The sequence below is a fragment of the Spermophilus citellus genome, assembly GCF_964194105.1.
Source record: "Spermophilus citellus genome assembly, chromosome: 2".
NCBI lineage: Eukaryota > Metazoa > Chordata > Mammalia > Rodentia > Sciuridae > Spermophilus > Spermophilus citellus.
The window spans coordinates 90806937-90823706 of NC_138183.1; the positions used below are offsets into that span (position 1 = coordinate 90806937).

Here is a 16770-nt window from a genome sequence, read left to right on the forward strand (position 1 = left end):
TATGGAAATTTAGATGTAATTATATGTCTGCACAAACCTGTGTATACATATGCTTACCCATATAATTTTTAATGTACTTTATATCTCTGTCTTCTAAAGAGGCTAGAAGCACTGATAACCCCATTCAGAGTGAGCACACTTATCATCCAGATCTTGCTCCTTAAAGTAGCACTGAAAGAAACTAGGGCATCTTGGAGAACTAGCTGGAACAGGGAAAGAACTAGGTAAGTCTGCAACATCTTATACCAGAAATGAGAAACACTCCAAGATTGGTAGTAACATATCAATTAGACATAGAAGACAGCTTGAAGGGGCACTTGCACAATCTGAATTAGTGACCATCACAGTAAGTAATTCTGATCATAAGTGAATGAATGGACAATTTGAATCCTTTTTTCTCTTCCTTCCTGGGATCAAACCAAGGGCCTCGTACATGCTAGGCAAGTTTTCTGTCCCTGAGCTATATCCCTAGCCCTTTTTATTTTTTTTATCGACATATCAACATGAATGGACAGTTGGATAATGATGAGCATATTTATTTTTTTAAAGAGAGAGAGAGAATTTTAATATTTATTTTTTTAGTTATCGGCAGACACAACATCTTTGTTTGTATGTGGTGGTGAGGATCGAATTCCGGGCTGCACGCATGCCAGGCGAGTGTGCTACCTCTTGAGCCACATCCCCAGCCCAGTGATGAGCATATTTATATAGGTGTCTATTCCTCTCACTCCCCAAGTATTAATTAATTCAAAAAGAGGAGGAGTAAGTATAATGTAGAAGTCTGACATCACCTTTATCAGGTAATCAAAGACTATATCACCAGTTATGAGTCAAGCCATTTTTTTGCTAATGGACGCCAAAGAGAATATTGCATCATTTCTGTGACATTTCTAAGATCCAATACATGTCTAATCATGAAGAAACAAGCCAGCTTTACATTGAAAGACAGTATACAGAATTACTGGTCTGTTAGTTTCAGAGATGTCAGTATTTTAGAAATCAAGGAGAGACTGAACTGTTCCATACTGAAGGAGAGTAAAAGACAAATGGAATTTATAATACTGACATGGATCTGAAGAACATGATTGGAATAGTTTGTAATATCTGAATGAGGTCTGTGATAGTAATTGGTCAGTATTAGTTTCTTAATTCTGATCATTATATTGTGGTTATGTATATCTTTGTAGGAATTATACTCAACATATTTGAGTACATAATTACTGTACTTACAACTTTAATGTAGGTTTTGAAATTGTTTTTAAAAATTCACCATTTTACCATTCATTTTTTAATTTTTATTTTGAATTTTTTTTTTGGTACTGGAGATCAAATTCAGTGTCTCACACATGGTAGGCAAGATGCACTCTACCACTGAACTACATCCCTAGCCCTTTTTATTTTTTTTTATTTTGATACAGGGTCTCGCTAAAGTTGCCCAGGCTGGCCTTGAACTTGTGATCTTCTGTGCCTCAGCCTCCCGAGTAGCTGGGATTGCAGGTGTGCACCACCATGCCCAGCATTTGTAACCATTTTAAGTGTACAGTTCAGTGGTACTCAATACATCTACATTGTTGTGCAGCCATCACCATCTATCTACAGAACTTTGTCATCCTCCCAAACTATGTATCCTTTAAATAATAGCTCTCCATTCTCTCCTTTGCTTTCTACATCCTAGTATCTGACTTATTTCACTGGGCATAATGTTATAACTTTTTATAAATGGAAAGATAACCAAGAAGTATAGACTAACATAACCAGATCAGGACATCCAGAATCACATTTGAATAAATAAACTGTAAATTCCCTATGCAATTTTGGAAAGTTGTGTTTTTAAAAAACTATATGATGTCTCTATAGATGGATACATTTTCATATCTTTGATTTTGATATCTAATTTACTTTTAAAATAAAAACACCAAAGCACGTTGATACTGCAGCTCTCTTATCCAATGACATTGTGCTATGTATAATACTTTTCTGTTAATGACCTAAGGAGTTTTAGTAACTGGGATACCTTAAGCCAGTGTGTCATAATGTTTTAAATAGCAGTTACATATTTTGTTTTTAAAATGCTTTTAATGTGGAGTAGGAAGTAATCTTACATAACATTCTTGTACTAAGAAGGATTTTTAGGATTTTAGATAGGAAGTATTACTTCCTATCTAAAATCCTAAAAATCATTCATTTCAACAGGAAAACCAAAGTAATTTATATACCTACAGACTTGTAAAATCAGAATGAAACCTAGAACTTATTTTGTGTGATCTGTATACAATTCAAAAAATTTAGTGGAGTATGCATTAGGTAACAGTGATTAGTTTTTTTCTGAGTTCATATTGTAAGGGGCATCCGAGCCTCTTGAGGGTACTTTGTTTGAGGGTACTTTAATAGGCTGAGATAAGTAGTGTTATAGACATGTGAAAGTGGAAAGTGTTAGAGCAATTTATTTTAGCAAGAGATTGGTTTTGATAAACTTCTTTTTACTTTTCATGGTTTTCATTTCCTTGAAATCGTAGGCAAACTCGTTTCTAGCTTTCAGCCCCTCTCATGCTCATCTGTAGTCTGTATCATGAATAACTGTTTGATTAAAAATTATATCTTAGTTCTTATCTCTTTTCTCGACAAGTACTTTAATGATGTTTTGTATGATTGTAAAGTCTGCATGAGATTAAACAATAGCTATTAAGAACAGCTTTAACTATTAGTATGTATAATGTCTAGATAAATACGGGGAAAATTTTTACGTTTATGCAAGGAATGGAGAGGGACTTACAATAACTTCTAACTTTCTGCATAAAGACTTTGTTTGTATGTGGTGGTGAGGATCGAACCCGGGCTGCACGCATGCCAGGCGAGCGTGCTACCGTTTGAGCCACATCCCCAGCCCAGTGATAAGCATATTTGTATAGGTGTCTATTCCTCTCACTCCCTAAGTATTAATTAATTCAAAAAGAGGAGGAGTAAGTATAATGTGGAAGTCTGCTTTTGCCTCCTAAATTTGGAGAAGTTAGTACTTAAAAAAATTTACCTGAGGAGCAAAGAAAAGGAACCAAATTCTCTATCCTCCAGGTGTTATAGATACTTTTCATATTTTGTCCTATCTAGTATTGTCTCCCTTAACTGACTTCTCATGCTTTAAGTCTTTCCTTTGTCTTCACTTCTAGGAATTTTTTACTCTTATTTTTTTAATAGGTTATGTGTTCCTGATAAATCCTGAGTGTAACCAAATTGAATTATAAATATGTGCTATATTTGTCTCCACTGGGCTTCTGAGGGACGTTTGGTAATGGTTTAATACATAGTTCATTCACAGTCAGCAATGGGGTCCTTCTGGCATCTAGTGAAAAGAGGTCAGGAATGCTGAGTACAGTGGCAAGATAGCTCATTTGTTTGAAATTAATATTGTTTTACATTGTACTTTTTAATTTTTTTAAAAAAAGAACATAGAAAATTTTTGTATTCATTTTCCATTAAATATTTACTTTCCATGGTAATCCAGTTTTCATGAGTATTAGTATCTATTTGATTTTCTACTTGTAGTATAAGGCTGAAAAAGATGTGTATTTTTTTAAATTGCTTTTATTTTTTAAATATTTCAGTGGAATGCATCACAATTCTTATTACACATAGAGAACACAGTTTTTCATGTCTCTGTATATAAAGTATGTTCACACCAATTCATGTCTTCATGCATTTTTTTTTTTTTAATTTATATGTGATGCTGAGGAGTGAACCCAGTGCCTCACACAGGCGAGGTGAGCACTCTACCGCTGAGCCACAGTCCCAGCCCCCCCCCCATTCATGTACTTTGGATAATGATGTCCATCACATTCCACCATCCTTGCTAATCCCCTGCCCCCACCCTTTTCTTTCCACCCTTCTGCCCTACCTAGAGTTTGTCTATTCCTCCCATGCTCCCTCTCCCTACCCCACTATGAGTTAGTCACCTTATATCAGAGAAAACATTCGGCATTTATTTTGGGGGGATTGTCTAACTTTACTTAGCATTATCTTCTCCAAGGCCATCCATTTACCTGCAAATGCCATAATTTTATTCTTTTTTAATGATGAGTAAAATTCCATTGTGTATATATATGCCACATTTTTTTAAATCCATTCCTCTACTGAAGGGCATCTAGGTTGTTCCCACAGTTTAGCTATTGTGAATTGTGCTGCTATGAACATTGATGTGGCTATGTCTATGTAGTATGCTGTTTTTAAATCCTTTGGATATAGACCGAGGAGTTGGATAGCTGGGTCAAATGGTGGTTCTATTCCAAGTTTTCCAAGGAATCTCCATACTGCTTTCCATATTGGCTGTACCAATTTGCAGTCCCACCAGCAATGTCTGAGTGTGCCTTTTTCCCACATCCTCACCAACACTTATTGCTGTTTGTCTTCATAATAGCTGCCGTTCTGACTAGAGTGAGATGGTATCTTAGACTAGTTATGATTTGCATTTCTCTAATTGCTAGAGATGATAAACATTTTTTCATATATTTGTTGATTGATTGTATATCCTCTTCTGAGAAGTGTCTGTTCATGTCCTTGGCCCATTTATTGATTGGGTTATTTGTTTTGTTTTGTTTTTGGTGTTTAGCTTTTTGAGTTCTTTATATATCCTAGAGGTTAGTGCTCTATCTGATGTGTAAGGGGTAAAAATTTGCTCCCAAGATGTAGGCTCTCTATTCACCTCTCAGATTGTTTCTTTTGCTCAGAAGAAACTTTTTAGTTTGAGTCCATCCCATTTATTGATTCTTGGTTTTAATTCTTGCACTATAGGAGTCTTATTAAGGAAGTTTGGGCCTAATCCCACATGATGAAGATTAGGGCCTACTTTTTTTTTTTAATATTTTATTTTTTAGTTGTAGTTGGACACAATACCTTTATTTTATTTTATTTTATTATTATTTTTTTAATATTTATTTTTTAGTTTTCGGCGGACACAACATCTTTGTTTGTATGTGGTGCTGAGGATCGAACCCGGGCCGCACGCATGCCAGGCGAGCGCGCTACCGCTTGAGCCACATCCCCAGCCCCCCTACTTTTTTTTTTCTATTATAGGGAGAGTCTCTGGTTTAATTCTTAGGTCCTTGATCCATTTGAGTTGAGTTTTGTGCATGATGAGAGATAGGGTTTAATTTCATTTTGTTGCATATGGATTTCCAGTTTTCCCAGCACCATTTGTTGAAGATGCTATCTTTTCTTCAATGCATATTTTTGATGCCTTTGTCTAATATAAGATAATTTTAATTTTGTAGGTTAGTCTCTGTGTCCTCTATTCTGTACCATTGGTCTACCAGTCTGTTTTGGTGCCAATACCATGCTGTTTTTGTTACTATTGCTCTGCAGTATAGTTTAAGATCTGGTATAGCGATGCCACCTACTTCACTCTTCCTGCTAAGGATTACTTTAGCTATTGTGGGTCTCTTATTTTTCCAGATGAATTTCATGTTTGCTTTTTCTATTTCTATGAGGAATGCCATTGATCGGAATTGCATTAACTCTGTATAGTGCTTTTGGTAGTGTGGTCATTTTGATAATATTAATTTTGCCTATCCAAGAGCAAGGTAGATCTTTCCATTTTCTAAGGTCTTCTTTGATTTCTTGCTTTAGGGTTCTTTTATTTTCATCGTATAGACCTTTCACCTCTTTCGTTAAGTTGATTCCCAAGTATTTATTTATTTATTTATTTAGGCTATTATAAATAGGGTAGTTTTTCTCATTTCCGTCTCAGAGGATTTGTCACTGATATACAGAAATGCCCTTGATTTATGAGTGTTGATTTTATAACCTGCTACTTTGCTGAATTCATCTACTAGCTCTAGAAGATTTCTGGTGGAGCTTTTTGGGTTTTCTAGGTACAGAATCATATCATCAGCAAATAGTACTCATTTAAGTTCTTTTTTTCCTATATGTATCCCTTTAATTTCTTTTTGCTCTGGCCAGTGCTTCTTCAAGAACTATGTTAAATAGAAGTGGTGAAAGAGGGCATCCCTGTCTTGTTCCATTTTTTAGAGGGAATGCTTTCAATTTTTCTCCATTTAAAATGATGTTAGCCTGGGGCTTAGCGTAGATAGCCTTTATGATGTTGAGATATGTTCCTCTTATCCCTAATTTTTCTAGTGTTTTAAACATGAAAGAGTACTGTATTTTGTCAAATGCTTTTTCTGTGTCTATTGAGATGATCGTATGATCTTTGAGAAAAGATGTGTATTAAGAATAAAAGGGCAGGGCATGGTGGCACATGCCTGTAATCCCAGTGGCCTGGTATGCTGAGGCAGGAGAATTGCAAGTTCAAAGCCAGCCTTAGCAACTCAGTAAGGCCCTAAGCAACTTAACAAGATCGTGTCTCAAAGTAAAAAGGACTGGGGATGTACTCAGTGATAAAATCCCTGGTACAACAAAAGAAAGAACACGAGGGGTAGGGATGTAGCTTAGTGGTAGACTGCTTTCTATATATGTGGAGACCTGCATTCCATCCCCAGCAAAAGGGGGAGAAAAAAAGAATATTCTTGGAAATAATTTTAGATATGTGTTAGAATGCTTTGAGGAAAAATAAGTGGGATGTACTATTTAAGTATCTTGATTTTGTGCATTTATCATTAAAGCTCAAAATTTATTCATGGTGGTATGTAAAGAAGCTTCTTACTGTATAGTCATTTACTTTAGTTCTAAAGTGTTATAACACTGGTTTATAAATCAGGAATGCAGACTATTTCATTATGATGGGTACAATCTTTAATTTTATTTTGAGCATTCTGCATATCATTTTCAAAAATATTTTTCGTTGTAGATGGACACATACCTTTATTTTATTTATGTATTTATTTATATGTAGTGCTGAGGATTAAACCCAGTGCCTCACTCAGCCCTACCACTGAGCTGCAACCCCACCCTACCATTCTGCATATCTTTTCCTTTATCAAACACATATTCAGTGCCTGTTAATGAGCCAGGTATTTGAGACACAGCCAGATATTTCTGCTTTGAGGACTGCTGAGAGAGGTCTGGGGATATAGCTGAGGCGTAACCCCACAGTGTTGTAGTATGTAAACAAAGTATTATAAGAGGAGACGTTATTCCTGCTGTGTCAAATCTTCCAGGCTAAGAATAAGAATACATTTTATGTATAGAGAAAATAGTATGTGGAAAAGATTCAGAACATATTTGTGCTTACTTACAGCTTACTGGCTTAGGGAATAGGGAGTGTTAAAGGTGATTTTCAGATAAGGTCAAATCAGAACTGCTCGTACAGATGTAAAAATGAGCATATGATAAGAATTTTGTTAAATTCATTCAATGAGATACCCTAACTGGTTCAAATGAAAAATTTTAAAATAGCACAATTTTATATGGAGTAATGAAGTGTTGAAATAAATTTCAAATGGCAAAAAAGCTGTCCCCCCCCTCAGCTATCTACAGTTGATTGATTCTTATAGTCAATCGGACAATACACAATTTTCCATTAGAATGGAAAATCTTTTTCTATAAGAGTACCAGGAAATTTTAGAGCACTTTCCAGTGCCCTACCAAAGAATCTATATTATGGAGAATAGAGAGTCAATAAATGTTTTGTGTTAGGAGAATGAAGTTAGGAAATAGAACAATTAGAGTTGTAGTGTATAGGATTAATTTAGTATAGGAGCAGTCAGTTCAGGTAGACTATTGTAGTGGCAGTAGGAGTGAGGAGGGTGGATAGATTCGGTAGACATTAGGATTTAGAATCCTTAAGTTATTGACTGATAAAGTAGATAAGGTAGTGAAAAGAGACATGGTTGCTAGCTTAAGGATTATAAGAATCAAGGGTTTTTATACTGAGAAAGGAGATATAGGGAGAGAGGCAGTGTTAGGGGCAAGATAAAGGTAGTTTTTTGACTGTGCCTTTTGAGATGATGTGGGATACCAAAGTGGAAATTCCCTTTTGCAGTTAGAAATCATAGATTTGGACCTAAGAAGAAAATTGTAGGCCTAGGATTTTAGTCTGAGAAACATCAGTTAAATTGGAATTTATGTAAAGCTAAGTAACTTAAACCAGGAACAACTTAGAATGGACAATAGGAAGAACGCCAAGAACCCTGGGGGAACATCTTTGTATGATCCTGAGAAACAGTTAATGATATGTGCCTTAGGGGTATTACGATAATTTGGTTGTCACTTTGTTTTGAATTTTTTTTTTGGGGGGGGGCTACTAGGGATTGAACCCAGGGGTGCTTTACCACTGAGCTACATCGCCATTCCTTTTTAATTTGCTGAGGCTGGCCTCGAGCTTGCAATCTTCCTGCCTCAGTCTCTCGAGACACTGAAATGACAGACATGTGCCACTGTGCCTGGCACAGGCACCTATACTTTTGAGGGTTGGTAGGCCACCTTTACTACCTGAGAAAGATGTATTTATCTGTATACTAAGACTACCTTTATTTACCATAGATGTCCCCATACGTTGTGTTCCCCACCATCCTCCCAGAAACCCCATTCTCCTGTTCCTTTCTGTAGCTCAGGATGCTATATAAACTTCAACCATCTGGCTCTCCTTGAACCTCATAATTTTGTGAGGCTTCTGTGCCTAAGCACATAACAAACATGTTCCCCTCCTGTTAATCTGTCAGTTTATTCATAGACAAATTATCGAACCTTGCTAGGTTTGTCCACAGAGCCACAGAGCTGTCAAATCCCGAACCAACAAATCCAACATCCTTGTTTACAACAAACATTTTTTTCTGCTACTAGGGATTGAACCCAGGGCACTCTATCCCAGAGCTACTCCCCACTATTCACATTTTATTCAGAAACAAGATTGTGCTGAATTGCCCAACATGACCAGGAACTTGTGATCCTCCCGCCTCAGCCTCCTGAGTAGCTGGAGTTATAGGTATACACCACTGCTTTGGGCTGATTCCCTTTCATTGTTCTAAAATCAAATTCGTATAACTACAGAGGAGAAAATACTTTCTTTCTATCTTCTAAAGGTTCGATAATTTGTTTTGAATTATTAATAATGTACTTGTTCAGCTTTAGTTTTTTTTTCATTGACATCTAAAATTGTATTTATTCTTAGGTTATAGCCAGCAGGAGAACTTTGATTCCAAAATTCATAATCCTTTCTTACTTCTGAGACTTACATCCTCATTTTAGATTTCATGTTGAGAAAAACATGATTTGGAACTGTGTGTGAGAAGCAAAATCACCAGTGAACAGAGAATGGGAGAAAAGAACTCGCCCTTAGGTCTCTTATAATATTTTCTTAAAACATCCTGGACTTATGTGATTATACCTCTGTACGACATGCATTCAAGGATTCTTGAGGCCTGAGATAGCTGCTCTTCTGTTCTGGATTATTACATAGCTAAATTTCAATTGATCCTGTTGCTTAGTAGTTGAGGGAAGTAAAGCCTACAAGTTTTTGTACTCCCATTTTACCTTTCTTCACAGTCCCATTCTTGGCTTGGAGTTCATTTTGATGGAAATCCCTTGCATCACCACAGCCACTATTATGTAGGTAGAAAGGACAATTTTGAAGTTATTAAGTCTGTTTATCTCATTTAAGGGGGGGCGGGGAACTGTGTTTAAATTAATTATAAATTGTAAAATCCATTTATAAGATTTTGTGGTTAGAATTTGGAGGTGCCTTTAGAATAGGCATTTTCCTTTTTATATTTATGCATTTGCAGTTTAAAATTCAGAGAAACATTGAAACTCTTTTTCTTTTCTTCTTTTTAGATCATCCGATTATGATGGGTTTTGAGCCCCTTGTTAACCAGAGGCTACTTCCACCCACCTTCCCTCGATATGCAAAAATAATTAAAAGGGAAGAAATGGTCAACTATTTTGCAAGATTAATAGATAGAATAAAAACTGTCTGTGAGGTTGTGAATTTAACAAATTTACATTGTATTCTGGTAAGTACAAATCTAGATCTATTCTGCAATATAACTTTGGTTTAATAACATCACTTTTTAGAGTCTGATTGTCCAAGGGTAAATAATAGTGCTTACCTGTTTTCCCTGATAAGATAATTAAGTTGTGGGGAGGGAATACATATACATACATAATATTTAATTTTCATGAGGATTTTATATTGTCCATTGTAGAGATTCAGAAGCTAAATTTTGGAGGGTAGGTAATTCACTATCCTTGATAGTGATTATTATTGTATATACAAGTTTTCATAGGGGTATATACAAGTTTTCATAGGTAATGAAAATGTCTAGATTTGGAATTTCATTTATAGTTAGTGGATCAGAAATAATTTAAAACTAGATTAATATGAAAAGAGCATAATAATTGGAGTTTCTCTAAGGTTTACAAAGGAAGTCTGAAGTGACATTTGGGAGTTTAAATATTTTTTAGTTGTAGATGGACACAATACCTTTATTTTATTTATTTTTATGAGGTGCTGATGATCCAACTCAGTAACTCACGTGTGTTAGGCAAGGACTGAGCTATAACCCCAGCCCCAGGTTCTGTTTTTCCACCTTTCCCCCTTCAGTTAGGGAGATGAACCTAGGACACATACACCTATGTCATCTGAATATATACAGTAGAATTTTTAAAGGGGGAAAAAATCAGTGTAAGTTGGACTATGGAAATATAATTTAAGAGTTGGAATTTTATCTAAGTCTTGAAAAATGAATAGGATTGGATAATGAAAAAGTAGAAGCAAGGACTTTTCTGGGAGTATGAGCAACATAGTCACATGTTGTCAGATCAGAAAGAAAGGCATTCTGAATGGCTTCATGTTGAGTTATGAGTTGAGAACTTGAATACGTATGGGTAAGGTGAAGCAAAAATTACAAAACCCAGATGATGTTGTCTTTCAATTGTATGTTCTTCAACATTGAAATGATACAAGTCAAAGTTCCCCTTTGTCTTAGTAGGCTAATGACAGTAATTCAGGTGAATGATAATGAGAACCTTGAGCCAGATACTTGGCTGGTAATTATAGAAAGATCAAATAAAACCTACAATAATTATTTTTACACATTTATATTTTATCTTTGTAGTACATGAAATTTAGTGGACATAGCAAGCAGTCTACATAAACTACAATAGAAATAGATACAATTATAGATAAACCAAATATTTCATTTTCTTTATACTTGCATCTCGAATATCCATAATAGTTATAGTATTAGTGGTTTTCCCATAGTTCTTACCGTTACTCATATACACTAAAATTTAGTGATTAATGATTCAGCTTCTACCCATTATTATACCTTCCATTCTCCTTTTTACTCTGACTCTTTAACACCAGAGGCACATCAGAGTAGCTCTTAATATTTTCTTCAACCCAGACAGGCTCTTGTTGGTCCTAGATATCTGGAAGAAAAATTATGGATCGCTTTGTCAGAGGGATGGTAGCATAAAGTCATACCATAATAGATGGAAGCTAGAGAGTCAGAACCGGACTGCTAGTACTGGATGTTGAAGAGAGTGTAGTAAGGGAGACCATGTATCCCAGGAAGATTTGAGACAGAGAAATATAGGTAGTAGGAGGGAAAGTGTGGCAGAGACCAAGAGGACAGGAAAAGTTAAAGAGAGGATAAAGGGACCAAGTAGTCTAGATCTGTCTCAGAAACCTATTGCTATTACTATTAGAATAAAATGCCAAATTATAAAGAGTGCTTATGTATAAATAAGATAAACTAGATTGGAAAGTGACTGGATGTGATGGTACACACCTATAATTCCAGATGCTCAGTAGACTGAGGCAAAAGAATTTCAAGGGCTACCTGGGCAACTTAGACCATGTCTCAAAATAAAATATGTCTGGGTATGTAGCTTAGTGGTAGAGCACCCCTGAGTTCAATTCCCAATACCATACACATAAAATAAATTATAATATTTAATGTTGAGAAAGGGAAATAGTTATTTTCCTATACTCCTATATCTCCATGATCTTAAACTGTGGATTCTCTGACCCAGCAACTATCTATCTAGAAATTCAGTATAAAATGATTTGAGATAGGTGCAAAGATGCATTAAAAATGTATTTGTTAAATTATTGTAATTTGAAAAACCAGAAACCCAATGCCAATTATGATCTAATCCATTCTATGGTATGTGTAGAATATATGCCATACAGCCCTTCAAATTTTTTTTTTTAAATATTGACTTGGAAAAATGTTTATATTTATGAATGTTCTGTTTAAGGATATATATCCATTTATAGGTTCTCTCAGGCAAAAAGAATATTTTCAGAGATGGAGACAAATTCAGTTTACCCTGTGCATTAACATGCACCTGTAATCCAAGTGGCTCCGGAGGCCAAGGCAAGAGGATTGTGAGTTCAGACCCAGCCTCAGCAACTTAGTGAGGTCCTAAGCAAGTTAGTGAGACCCTGTTCTAATATAAAAAAGGGCTGAGGATGTGGCTTAGTGGTTAAGTGCCCCTGGATTCAATCCCCAGTACCAAAAAAAGATATCAAATACCAAAATGTTAACACTGACTATTTTGAATATTGGAAGATAGTTTATACTTTGCATTTTTCTGTATTTTCAGTATTTTTGATATTTTGCATAAATATAGAAAAACACAGTGGCAGGAAGGAGGGTAGAGAAATTAGTGAAGAGAAACCCAAATATTAGGAACCCAGAATATGAAACTTTTGGAAGCTATGGAATAATTAGGAAGAGTGCCTTATTTAAATGTAGTAAGTAATAGACTTTATGGATTGTGTTCTGTTTGGGATATGTGCTAGCTGTAAGAAATTTAGAAATGGAGGCCAGAGGCATAGCCCAGTGGTAGCATGCACTTAGCATTTGTGAGGCCCAGGTTCACTCCCTAGCACAGGAATGAAAGAGAACGAAGAGAAATGCATAAATGGCATACTGATAAAACTATGAAAACAAGCATAAGACATTCATTAGTTCACTAGATATCTTTGGGTATTTTCTTTGTGCTAGAGCTTGTATACCTTGAGGAGCAAAAACATATCATCTAAGTTGTCATAAGGCTTACAGCCTAGAGTAAGAGAATTCAGTCAGATAATCATACAAATTTGTGTACGTTTTGTATGATTTTGTTTAGAATTACAAACCAGATAGAGGTCTGAAAGAAATGAACTTGAACATATGTAATGAAGGAACTGATCTAGATGATCAAGGAAGTAAAGGTAAAACTAATATTTGGAAGTTATATATATGTTAGAATGGTGAGGGTGAAGGACAGTTCCTGGTGAAGGAAGCTGAATGTTTCTTCCCTCAGGATGGTACAATCAGAAAACTCAAAGAAAGCTGGTAGCCTGGAGTATAATTGATGGAGGAGTTGGGGATTTGGTGAGGTTGGAGAGGTAAGCAGGCCAAGCATGGCTATTTAAGCCACCTTCAAGATTTTGGTTTTTATCATGGAGCAAATCTATTAGAGATTTATATAGGATCATTATAGGTTGGTTAGTAGTAGTATAATTGAATTAATTTGCGGTGATGCAGTGGCTGTATCACAAAGACGAGATTAAAAGGCAACTAGTGTAAACATGGGAAGATACATAACTATAGTCTAAGAAACTGCTAATTTAAAGATGGTAGTGCTAATGTAAGGATGGTAGGCAGATAGTGTGAGGTTAAGGGAGCCATGTGTCAGCTGAAATTGGTAGAATATTGGTGAAAAATTAAAATATGGTACACGAGAAAGCTCTCAGGAAGATCTTTAGGCTTCTTACTTATAAGTTTAGGTGCATTCTTTTGCCATTCATTCAAATTGGGGACTTTTTAGGACAAGAAGAAAGAGTCTTAGTTAAATAGAATTTAAGGTGCTTTTGAATATTTTAATAGAGATCATTGATGTTGACAGTGAGGATAGAGATTAAAGTTATGTGTTAGAGATATAGTTTTTGAGTTTTTACAATATATGTAGTAATCACAGAATCAGCAATGATAAGATTCTGAGGAACAAAATGTTATAAATTGAGAAACGAGGGTTGTTTAGAATTAAACTTTCAGTCTACAGGTCAGACTATTATGTGACCAAAGAGGAGGAAACTCAGAAAAGTCCATTTTTTTATTTCACTGTTACCCTACAGTAGTGCCATAAGTTTTCCTAAGTCCAAATACCTATATCTAACAATTCCCAAATCAAGACTTAAGATATGAACTATAAAATCTGGAAGATGCAGAGCAATATGAAAATAATTACCATCCCCATCCCATAATCTATAGTTGTTAATATTATGGTGTATTTTCTCATATTTTTTTCTCTGTATGTAAACCCATGTCTTTTGATCATTCCTCCAAGTCAGAAAGAGTAATAAGAATCCAGTTGAAGCAGGAACTAAAGTTCTACCATTACTTACTAAGTTATTTATATTATTTTCATGGTGTTGAAATTTAATATTGGTGTCCACATGATTCTATTATTAGTCAATTCTCTAAAAAAGATTTTAGTCTCTAAAATTATCCATTGTCCCTTTGATATAATTAGGCAATTTGTATAGAAATGGCCTTTGGCTCCTTCCCATGTTTTAACTGTAGTAGTTGGTCATTTTCAAAAATTGTGCTTTATGGACCTCATTTTCTTCTTTTATTTAATCTGTTAATAACTTTGCTTTTTCTCTATCTACTAGGACTTTTTCTGTGAATTTAGTGAACAATCACCTTGTGTTCTTTCAAGATCTTTGTTACAAGTAAGTTTCATTTAGTTTCAAAATAACTATATTAAACATTAAATTATATGTATTGATTGTTTTATTGACTGATAAACCAAAGGAAGATGCTTTAAAAGGATATTCCACAGTTAGCATTATATTTTTTAATAGAATTATTGACTTTATTATATTAGTGAGTATTAGATACTAATCAAAAATCATATGCTGGGCATAAAACAAGCCTTAAATAATTTTAAAATTTTAATATGTGGAGATCATACAAAAACAACTTTCTGACCATTTTAGAAGTACTAAAGTAGTAATGAGTAAGAGGAAATATCTAGAAAGATCTCCAAATATTTAGAAATTAAGCAACACACTTGTAAATAACTCATAGGTCAAAGACAAAGTTTTAAGAGAAATTAAAATATTTTGAACTAAATGAAAATAAAAATATAGCCTCAAAATCTGTAGGATACAAGTTAAGCAATTTTCATTGGAAATTTATAGCATTAAATGTTAAGAAAAAAAAGATCTGGTGTTAGTAATTTTAAGTTTTCACTTTAAGAAACTAGAAAAGGAACAAATTACAGCAAGTGGAAGGAAGAAAGTAATAAAGGTAAGAACAAGAATCAGTAAAATCTGAAATACAAAAACAGTTGAGAAAACCAATGCAATCAAAAGCAGATTCTTTGAAAAAATATCAATAAGGTTGATGAACCTTTAACTAGATAGAATAATAAGGAAAAGAGAAAAGACACAAAATGATTAACATCAGGAATGAGAGGTGATATCACTGTAGACACTTTGCACATTAAAAGAATAATATGGAATATTATACATAACTCTTAGTCCATAATTCCAAAACTTAGATAAAATGTCTCTCTTCAGAGACACTACCAAAACTCATTCAAGAAGATATAGATAATTTGAATAATCCTTTATCTATTGAACAGATTGAATTCTTAGATAAAAAAAAAATCCACCAATAAAACCCAGGCCAATTTTATATAGTCCCTTACAGAAAATAGAAGAGACAAGAACAATCAATACATGAGGCCAGCATTAACTTAGCACTAAAACCAAACATTTCAAACAAAAAAGCTATAGGCCATTTTTTTGTGTGTGTGAACACAGACAAAAAAAAAAAAAAATCTTCAACAAAATATTAGCAAATTCGTCCAGAAGTACATAAAAAGAGATAATTAGATCGTGACCAAATGGAGTTTTATACCAGAAATGCAAGGCTGATTTAGTGTTTGAAAGTCAGTGTAATTCACCATACAATCTAGTCTTAAAAGCATTTGACAGGATTCAGCATCATTTATTATTAAAAACTGAGCAAAACTAGGAATAGAAGAGAACTTGATAAAGAGCATATACAAAAAACCCTACATCTAACATTATTGTTTTCCTCCTGAGCCAATGTAATAAGACAAGGGGGAAAAAAAGGCACACAGGTTAGAAAGGAAGAAATCATAGTGTCTATCTACACAACAGGATTTTTCTTTGTATAATGCCAAAGAATCTATAAAGAATTTTCTAGAGCTGATGGCTGAGTTTAATGAAATCATATTCTATGAGGTCAAAATATATATATAAATCCTATTCCTGAATGCTGAGAAATTGTAGCATACTGTTCAAAGAAATCCAAGAACTTAAAAAGAAATGGAGAAATAAATGTGTTTATGGAGTATAACAACTGTGTGTATGTGTGTGTAAGGTACTGGGGATCGAACCCAGGGCCTCACACATGCATCAACCTACATCCCCAGCGCACGACTGATATTTTAGTGTGATCCCCAAATTGATCTATAAACTCAGAGCAGTCTCAGTCAAAATTACAGCACAAATGTTTGTAGCTTTCAAGAATCTGATTCTAAAATTTATATGGAAAGGCAAAGAACTAGAACAACAAAAAGGAAAATTCAAAAGGAAAAAAATAAAAGAAAATGGGAGAACTTACTCTATGTGACTAGAAATGTAATATTGACAAAATGATAGAAATAACTTTTTTGTGTGGAAGCTAGGGGAAAGTCCTCTTTTTAAAAAGTCCTCTTTTTAAAAAATTGCTCCTTTATTTTATTTCAGTTTCGTAGTACATAATCCTTTATTGATTGACTACTGTGGTCAAGTAATTGATCAGTAATATGATTAATTAATTTTTGACAAAGGTACAATGGTAATTC

General features: G+C 34.5%; 1 protein-coding gene across 5 annotated transcripts in view; it reads left to right on the plus strand.

Annotated features, from left to right (window-relative positions):
• NAA35 (N-alpha-acetyltransferase 35, NatC auxiliary subunit) overlaps positions 1–16770 on the plus strand; it is a 96313-nt gene that overhangs the window by 55208 nt on the left and 24335 nt on the right. For all 5 annotated transcript variants that reach the window (XM_081279688.1, XM_081279689.1, XM_081279691.1 and 2 more), the window contains exons 12-13: positions 9721–9899; positions 14561–14620. In XM_081279688.1, coding sequence (XP_081135814.1) covers positions 9721–9899; positions 14561–14620 — 239 coding nt within the window. The remainder of the gene's footprint in view (positions 1–9720; positions 9900–14560; positions 14621–16770) is intronic.